The 9,750-nt window shown below is 44.4% G+C and overlaps 1 protein-coding gene across 2 annotated transcripts in view; it reads left to right on the forward strand.

Annotated features, from left to right (window-relative positions):
* VAMP7 (vesicle-associated membrane protein 7) overlaps window positions 1-3,438 on the forward strand; it is a 37,857-nt gene extending 34,419 nt beyond the window's left edge. For both annotated transcript variants that reach the window (XM_014532376.1, XM_005885027.2), the window contains one exon: window positions 1,666-3,438. In XM_014532376.1, the coding sequence (XP_014387862.1) occupies window positions 1,666-1,745 (80 nt within the window). In that variant the 3' untranslated portion in view covers window positions 1,746-3,438. The remainder of the gene's footprint in view (window positions 1-1,665) is intronic.
* Window positions 3,439-9,750: the final 6,312 nt, after the last annotated feature.

Genomic DNA, 9,750 nt, shown 5'->3' on the forward strand with positions numbered 1-9,750 from the left:
GAGAGAGAGAGAGAGAGAGAGAGAGAGAGAGAGAGAGAGAGAGAGAAGCATCAGTGATGAGAGAGAATCTTTGTTTGGCTGTCTCCTGCACACCCCACACTGGGGATCGAGCCGCAACCCAGGCATGTGCCCTGACCGGGAATCAAACTGTGACCTCCTGGTTCATAGCTCGACACTCAACCACTGAGCCATGCCGGCTGGGTATGTCATGGTCTTAAATGTCTTCTTGCTCAGGATCCTCAGGTGGCACATTCTAGGCTCCTCGGCTTTTTTTTTCTTCCTTCTTCTTTGCTCTGGGAATTTAGATGAATTTATGAAGCTGGTTTGTTGTTCAATTCACATTATATTTATTGATTACTTATTACATGCAGAACAGTACTCTACATGCAATGCCAATCTTTGCCAAAAGGTGTTTTCACCTAACATATTGTACTTCAGCTTTAAAAGTCCTTATATTTCATCTGGCAAGCAACTTTATATCAAATTGGAACATGTGTGAGTGTGAATGAACATGATGTGAGGGGTTTACTCTATTCATTAATAACCAGAATTTTCTGTAAACCACCCCCCAACATTGGTAGAGAAGTAAGGCAAAACACTTTGATGACTTTTGGGAGGGGGAATGTATCAACTTTTTCCCCAAGCATGTAAATAATTAAATCAGTCACTTAAAGGTCTCAAAATGTAATTTAAAGCCAAACAAAATGACTAATTTAATACAGTGGACCTAATGTCTAAAATAAATCTATTTTTTGGAATGTAGTAACGTGAGCAAGCATGTACACTTAAAACCTGTATGATTTTGGGAACCAGTGTCACCCCAATTAGATAAAAATATATATATCATGATTTCAAATTACAATATTCTAAAGAGCGAACACATCTATAAGAGGGCTAGTGTTTTTGTTTTCTTTTATCATCAGCTTGCCTTTGATTTGGTAATTGTGATTATTGTGTCATTATCCATTGAAAGGTTAGTAACAACATTCTTGCTCGCAGGTAATATAAATGTAGAGTCTCTACTCATGCTTTTTCATTTTTATCCTAATAATGAAAAACTGATCCCTGTGTAAGACTAAGGATGTACTTAATAGTAAAATCATACTTAGAGGGAATTATTATTTGTGATCTTTATGACTATTAATGATGTATCAGTAAGAGTTGGTTATATAAATGGATTCTTTCTAGTTTCTGGTAAAGAGAAACAATCCCATTGCTTTCTCTCCCACTGAAGAAAGCATAGTGGAATTCAGATCAGTGAGAATTGCCCAGCTGGTGTCGCTCAGTGGTTGAGTGTTGACCTATGAACCCCTTTGATTCCTGGTCAGGGCACCCATCCGGGTTGTAAGCTTGATCCCCAGTATGGGGCCTGTAGGAGGCAGCTGATCGATGTTGCTCTCTTGTTGATGTTTCTGTCTCTCTCTCCCTCTCCCTTTCTCTCTCTCTAAAAATCAATAAAAACATTTTTTTAAAATTTGGTGAGAATTATATCAGAACGGATTGTTTTAATTCAACATCTAGCTTTGAAAATACTAGATTAGTGTATTATTACATAACTACTACTCTGATAGAACCAGTATTTGTTAGTCTTTACAGTGTTTTATATATTATTTAGGAGCCTATGATAGATTCAAGAAAATAAAATTGCCTCCTTCCTCCCTCCAGGTGTTCATCTATATCATCGTGTCACCTCTCTGTGGTGGGTTTACATGGCCATACTGTGTGAAGAAATAAAGACAAGTTAACCAAGGACATGCAAGAACAAGAAGTTAAAAGTTCCACGCGTCTTAAGCCTTTTCATACTGACAGATGGTGTCTGCCAGTCTCTTGAACCCTCCTCTTTCTTTTTCTGTTTATAATCTTGTTCTATGCATCCAGATTGATCTCTGTCCTGTCAACCAATTTATTCCAATACACTTCACATTGAGCCATTCATTGCAGCAGTAGCCTTAATGGGCTTTTTGTTTGTTTCTTTGATTAACTACTGTCATCTCCTTAGAGAAGTATTTTTGTTTGTAATTGCACAGAGCTGTCACCAAGGCAGAAAGCACCAGTCCTGGGAGCTATCTCCTGTAACTATAGGCGCGTTTCGTGCACGCACGCAGAAGTATGCGAGACACAGATAGTATTGCTAACATCTCATCTTTGTTTTTTTTGTTTTGTTCTTGAAGGGTTTTAGGTGCTCCAAAACGTTATACATGGAGACTCATTGTTATTTGGGGAAGTGTAATGACATTGCTGGTGCTGCTTGCTTCTAGGAGCCCGGGCAGGTGAAGTATTAGACACTTTATCTCATCAGATGGGGAACCTTTTGCTAGCCCATTAGAAGCACATGGAATCATCTTTGACCTCCTAGTATTGACTTTCCAGAAGAAAGCTCTGACCATTAACAAACCTCGCAGAGCCTGCTACTCTCTGTTTCCCCATCACAGTTGAGTTGAGAAGAGGCTAGTGTCAATGTCATTGAAGGTTATGTTGTTTATATGTTCTTCTTCAGTTGCTATTTAGGGCACCTGTATCGTTAATGGGATACGTCATGGAGGGACGCCAAAGAAGAAGAGAATCACGGCGAATATGCTGGCATGTTTGCTGGACAAAGGGAGGTAGCGTGGGGACTGTCTGCAGAATATAGTCAACGGTCAACTCCAGGGTTTGCTGTTGAATAACAGTCTGGGCATCCTTTGTGGTTTCGTCAGTTCCTCAGCTACCTCGTTTTGAATAATCCTTTTGTGAAATGAGAGTAGGCAAGATGAGGTCTAGAAACAATACAAGACAGCTTGGCGTTCATTGAAATGGAGTCCTACTGTTTTGGCTACTCTGACATCTGTTAGCTGGTATGCACCTTGAATGTGTATCTGAAAGGACATTTGCTGCCCAAGATCTAATTGCATTTATCAAAAAGTGCCAGGAAACGGAAATTAAATTACATTTGATTATTTTCCCAACAAAAGAACAAATTTGGTCAATAAACCCCAGCCACCTGTTTAGCCTCGTCATGTGCCTTGAAATCACGCTACCTGTTTTTCAATCTAAACCGTTCGATTCCTGCTACCGGATTCATTTCTTTGACATGTACGTTAGGGCCCCTGGAAGTCTTCCTGGTGATCAGACAAAGCGCGAATGTTTTTCCAGTCCTGTTTATCAACACTAAGGCCTTTTAATTACATCAGCATTTCCTATTGGGAAACACATCTGTTCCAGGAAAACAGCTGGCATTCCTGAATAATAACTTCCAAATGTCTTTAATCCAAAGAAAAAGACTTACAAGTTATTTCCCTTTCTTGTACACAACTGAAAAGAACTGATGTGCATGTTTTAGGGATAAATTCCTCAACAGTCCCTTGATCTGTTTATGTATAAGAATGCTTTTAAAAGCACATATCTTGTTTTGAATGATGCACAAACTGAAGGCATTAATAAAATTTCAGAGTAATCTGATGAGTTGCTTGTGTTAGAATTTCTTCCTGGAATCTCATTTCTTGCAATGACATTTGCCATAGTTTACAGAATAAAGGTATTTTACTTATGCTGAAAATACATTAAGAAGTATGACTTGTACCTTGGCTGGTGTGGCTCAGTTGGTTGGAGCATCGTCCCATTCACCAAAAGGTAGTCGGTTTGATTCCAGGTCAGGGCACATACACAGGTTGTGGGTTCGATCCCCGGTCAGGGCACATGCAGGAGGCAACCAATCAATGTTTCTCACGTCAATGTTTCTCTAAAATCAATTTAAAAATGTTGCCGAAACCAGTTTGGCTCAGTGGATAGAGCGTCGGCCTGCGGACTGAAGGGTCCCGGGTTCGATTCCGGTCAGGGGCATGTACCTGGGTTGCGGGGACATCACCCCCAAGAGATGTGCAGGAGGCAGCTGATCGATGTTTCTCTCTCATCGATGTTTCTGACTCTCTATCTCTCTCCCTTCCTCTCTGTAAAAAATCAATAAAATATATTAAAAAATGTATAAAACGTATGACTTGTAGCCTTTCAGTACAGAACAATAGCATTGTCTTGGGTTTATAAAATTTCTACAAAATCAAGGCACAAAGAACTTAATAAAATATGGTAGGTCATACTGAAAGCAATGAAAGATCCTGAAATGGCCATGCAGCCTCCACAACCATCATCCTGAGACCACGGTTGAGACATAACAAAAGAACCCCAGGGATTACAAGTATGTCTCTCTACCTCAAACCCTTGGCCACAAGGTCAAACAGGGTCACAATCCATACGTTTCCTTCAGAATGAATGGATACGGCTTCCATCAGATAATGGTTTCTCCCTGCTTAGCTCTGCGCGTACCTATCCTTCCTGACCTTGAGACTGACGAAGAAATTGGGTTGCTTCCCAGGGTATGTTGATGGAAATAGATGCAACAACAATAACAGCAGCCCTAGACCCCCCCCCCCGACACACACACACAATGTTCTACATTAGAAGCAGGTCTCTTTCTGCCATTTCCATCTTTTCAAGAAGAATAAAGGGGGTGGAGTGGTGGTGGTGATTCAGTTTGTATTCAGTGGGGAAAACAGCCAAGACAAGTATTACGGAAACGAGTGGTTTGATGCAGGAATCAAGTTTACACAGGTGTGTGACACTGAAGGAAAGGTCTAGAGCAGTGGTTCTCAACCTTCTGGCCCTTTAAATATAGTTCCTCATGTTGCGACCCAACCATAAAATTACTGTCGTGGCTACTTCATCACTGTCATGTTGCTACTGTTATGAATCGTCATGTAAATATCTGATATGCAGGATGGTCTTTAGGGTCGTTCTACCGTCAAAGGGGTCTCGACCCACAGGTTGAGAACTGCTGGTATAGAGGGAGCCCTCAGGGAATCAGGAACTGTGCTAAGCATGGCGGTGGCGGACAGCTTGGAGCTTGTGAAACCGGAGGATTGCTAATGTATCTATTTGCCAAAGTGGTTGTGAAGATTGACGTGGAAAGGTGTGTGGAAGCCACAGCCTCAGTAGACCTGATGCCCAGTACCTGACTTGCACTCAAATGGGTCATCGGGGTCAGTCATCAGGAGGATGAGCTGGATATGGAGTGAAGGCAATTGAGAAAAAGCTGGGGTACACCAGGCACCTCAGCATCTTCACGTCTGATCGCCATAACCATCAGACTATTGGCCTCCACTTCCCTTCTGCTTTCCAAGTCTCACACACGTTCATTTCACTGGAAAAGCATAATCCTAACAGGGTACAGGGAGAGGAATTTCTATGAAGTTCCCAGCTTCTGGCAAGAGCCATGGTACCAGACCAGGAAAACCAAGTTGTTCTCATAGCCCTTCATTATATCAATTTAATTCCTTGATCTCACAGAGAAAGGCTATTCAGATAGGTGAAAGCATTCTTTTGGTCAGGATACATTGTACAAAATTATTTTGGATTCTTGCTGTTTATTAAACAAAAGCATTATCTGAATCCAAAATATGTTGTGATTTTTAATGTATCTCTTTTCCAAAGACGGAAGCTTTGAGTGTACCACTAACAACAACGTTGCCTTTTCAGCAAGCGCAATTGCTTCTTGCCATTGTGGGAGGACAGCAGAGAGCCAGATGGGTGGCTGAGCTCCTGACCCTAAGTGAACCCCTTCCTTTCTTGGGCTTCAGATTCCATACCTCCGCAGTGGGCCATCGGTGGTGTGGAATCTGCTTTTCTCAACCCACAAGCTGTTTTCATGCCCAAATCCAGCACCTCAGCTTTCCTGTGGGGATTCCTCATCTGCTTCCAGTCTAAACAGTTTGAAAGGGCTGAACCCACACCGAGCCAATCCATCCTCTGGGTGCTCTGATGGGTTCCAGGATGAGAATGTGACCCAAACCTGGCCAAAGGGAATGTTTGATATTCTTATTTTTACTTATTTTTCTCATTCAGTTTTATTTTGTATTAGTTTCAGGTGTACAGTATGGTGGTTAGACAATCATGTACTTTACAAAGTGATTCCCCTGATATTTCAGTACCCAACTGGCATTTAATTTTTTAAAATATTTTCTTAATTGATTTCAGAGAGGGAGGGAGAGAGAGAGAGAAACATCAATGAAGTGACAGCTCCCTCCTGCACACACACACACACACACACACACACACACACACACCCGCACTGGGGATCGAGCTCACAACCCAGGCACTCAACCACTGAGCCACACTGACTGGGCCCAACTGGCATTTTAAAGCTGTGACTTTTCATGGATCCCAAGGGAAGGAGAACCCCTTCCCGGTGAATGGGGGTCAGCCCAGCGTTGCTGAACACTCTCCATGTGGGGGGAGAAGCTGTGCCTGTGAACAGCACCCCCCCCAAAGGCACTTAGTAGGATGGAGATTGGAGAGGGACCAGGTCCCACTGCAAGAGTGTGAGAACCGCCGAAACTGGTTTGGCTCAGTGGATAGAGCGTCGGCCTGCGGACTGAAGGGTCCCAGGTTCGATTCCGGTCAGGGGCATGTACCTGGGTTGCAGGCACATCCCCAGTGGGAGATGTGCAGGAGGCAGCTGATCGATGTTTCTCTCTCATCGATGTTTCTAACTCTCTATCTCTCTCCCTTCCTCTCTGTAAAAAATCAATAAAATATATTTTTTAAAAAAAGAGTGTGAGAACCCACTCTTCAACTTAACCCCTTGCAAGTCGTCATTTATTGTTACCTCTTTAAACACTATGAATTTCTCTGACTTCAGTTAGTGTGTCCAGTTGCTAGCAATCAAAAAAGCCCGAGCTGACATATCAGAATTAATAATCCCAGAGACTTTGTGCTCAATCCCTCCACCCACCGCACCCAGCTCGCTGCCGTCACGGCTGTCAGCCTGCTCTCTGTCTGTGAGCCTGTCTCTGTTTTGCTTGTCAGTTCACTTGGTTCATCAGATCCCACATCTGGGTGAAATCATCAAAAGGAAAACAACGACGGACACGAACAACAGTGTGGGGATTGCCAGGGGGAGGGGGAGCGGAGGGAGGCAGAGGAGGGTACGAGGGGATACATGGTGATGGAAGGAGACCTGACTTGGGATGGTGAGTACCAATGCAGTGTACAGGTGACGAGCTGTGAAATTGTGCACCTGGAACCGGTATAATTTTGTCAACCAGTGTCAGCCCAATAAATTCAATAAAAAGGGGGAAAAAATCCATGAGACTCCCTCCAGTACGATGTTCTCACTGGGCAGGCTCAGCTCGGGGAGATGAAGACGTGTGTGGGGTTGGATCTTAGGGGAGCTGCTGAACAGTTCTGCCCCTGCTCTCCATCCTGGGAGAGGGAAACCCCAAAACAGTGAGAGGAGAACCAGCAAGGGCGGGGGGAGAGGTCCAGTTTACTCGTGTTTAGTTTTACTAGGAAATCGCCCATTTCCTCTAGGTTTCCAGTTCGATTCCATACGTTCATCTTATGTCGTTGTTTTATTGTTGTGAATCCTCACGCGAGGATATTTTCCATTGATTTTTAGAGAGAGTGGAAGGAAGGGGGCGAGACAGAGAGAGAAACATCGATGTGAGAGAGACACATCGATTGGTTGCCTCCCACACACATCCTGGCCAGGGCCAGGGGCGAGCCTGCAACCGAGGTATGTGCCCTTGACCGGAATCAAACCCGGGACCCTTTGGTCCGTGGGCCGGTGCTCTAACCATTGAGAAACCAGCTAGGACTTATTTCACTTTTAACCTCTCCTGTCTTTCTGGTTTTTTAATAGAATTGTTACAATTAATGGACAAATATGGATGCCTTATTATTCACTGCAGTCTATATTTTATTGAGGTTCCCACTTGCAGGCTCAGTCTCGATGCTGGCGCCTCCATCTGTCAAAGCCCTTACTGATCATCCAACCAGAGAGAGAGGTTAATGCTGACAGCGGGGACCGGGTGGGCGACTGAATTGGGTGGTATGATGGGAATGGGGCCAGGAGAAGAAACTGGCCTGATAAGAGTCTCAACCCTGTGCTGATAGAGACTTTATTCTTTAGGCCGGGGAGTGGGGGGCCTGTTAGGAGTCCTATACAGTAAACAGGAAGTGACTGGGTTAGATCCGTAATCTAGAAAGATCAAACTGGTCACAGTGTGGAGGTTGGATGGGAGAGGGACAGGAAGCAGAGGGGATGCTGGCCTGGGCTGAGACAGGGACCATGTCTTTGAAGAGGAGCAGGCATGCATAGACCAGCAAGAGGCTGTGGTTAATACTATCCCGAGGGTAAAGCTAGCACAGATGCAAGAGTTAGGCCCGGCTGGCGAGGCTCAGTGGTTGAGCATCCTCTTATGAACCAAGAGGTCACAGTTCGATTCCCTGTCAGGGTACATGCCCAGGGTTGCTGGCTCCATCCCCAGTGGGGGGTGTGCAGGAGGCAGCCAATCAATGATTCTCTCTCAACATTAATGTTTCTATCTCCCTCTCCCTCTCCCTTCCTCGCTGAAATCAATAAAAAATATATTTTAAAAAAGAGGACTTGGAGGGCTTTGGCTATTTGGACACTAATAGGAGAGCTCATTGTGTAAAAAGGAGACTGTTTGCTACATTTTGTATTTCTCTGGCCCCATAAAAGGTAAAGGACTAAGAAGGGAAGAGAGAGGGAGAGGGAGTGCTGACGTGTTGTAGAATTGTGCACCTGAAACCTGTAAAATTTTGTTAACCAGTGGCATCCCAATAAATTCAATAAATTTGGGCAGGAGCTAACACACGCTACTTCACTGAAACTTCACAGCCACCCTGACAGGGAGCGATTGTCCCCATGTGGGGCAGTCTGAAGAGGGTCATGAGAATGAGTCTTGAAATCCTAGTGATAACTTCTAGGGTCAAAGAAATCCGATTTTTTGGTGGATTTGGTTGGCTTTTGATGCTTTTCTGAACATCTACGGAGAACCAATTAAGTTCATATTAATGCATATGTTATGAACCCTAACCCTAACCCGTAACCCTAACCCCTAACCCTAAACCATAACCCTAACCCTAACCCTAACCCTAACCCTAAACTCTAACCCTAACCCTAACCCTAACCCCTAACCCTAACCCTAACCCTAACCCTAACCCATTGCCCACCATGTGCCAGGTGAGGAGACTGCCTTTCCATTGCTTTGCCTGACGTCACACAGCTAGTGGGTGGTAGGGCCAATAGTCAGCTCTGTGTTTTTTGTTTTGTTTTGTTTTGTTTTAATATATTTTTATTGATTTCAGAGAGGAAGGGAGAGGGAGAGAGAGATAGAAACATCAATGATGCAAGAGAATCATGGATCGGCTGCCTCCTACACGTCCCACACTGGGGATCGAGCCCGCAACCCAGACATGTGCCCCTGACCAGAATCAAACCTGGGACCTTTCAGTCCGCAGACCATCACTCTATCCACTGAGCCAAACCGGCTAGGGCTCAGCTCTGTTTGTCTGAGGCTCAGGCATTCCCCCATAAGGAAACCTCCACCCCAGACTCCTTTCTGAGCAGCTAGGAAGCTCTTGTCAGTTGCAACATCAGAAGGAATCATGGGTAGAAGCAGCCCAGTGTTCTGAACTGAAGAACAGATTTTAAAAGGCCAGAGAACTTGCCCGGCTGGCGTGACCCAGTGGTTGAGCATCCACCTATGAACCAGGAGGTCACGGTTCCATTCCCGGTCAGGGCACATGCCCAAGTTGCGGGTTCGATACCCAGTGTGGGACATACAGGAGGCAGCCGATCCATGATTCTCTCTCATCATTGATGTTTCTGTCTCTCTCTCCTTCTCCCTTCCTCTCTAAAGTAATAAAAATATTTTAAGAATAAATAAAAGGCCAGAGGCCAGGCAGGGTGTA

This window comes from Myotis brandtii, unplaced genomic scaffold (assembly GCF_000412655.1).
Source record: "Myotis brandtii unplaced genomic scaffold, ASM41265v1 scaffold889, whole genome shotgun sequence".
NCBI lineage: Eukaryota > Metazoa > Chordata > Mammalia > Chiroptera > Vespertilionidae > Myotis > Myotis brandtii.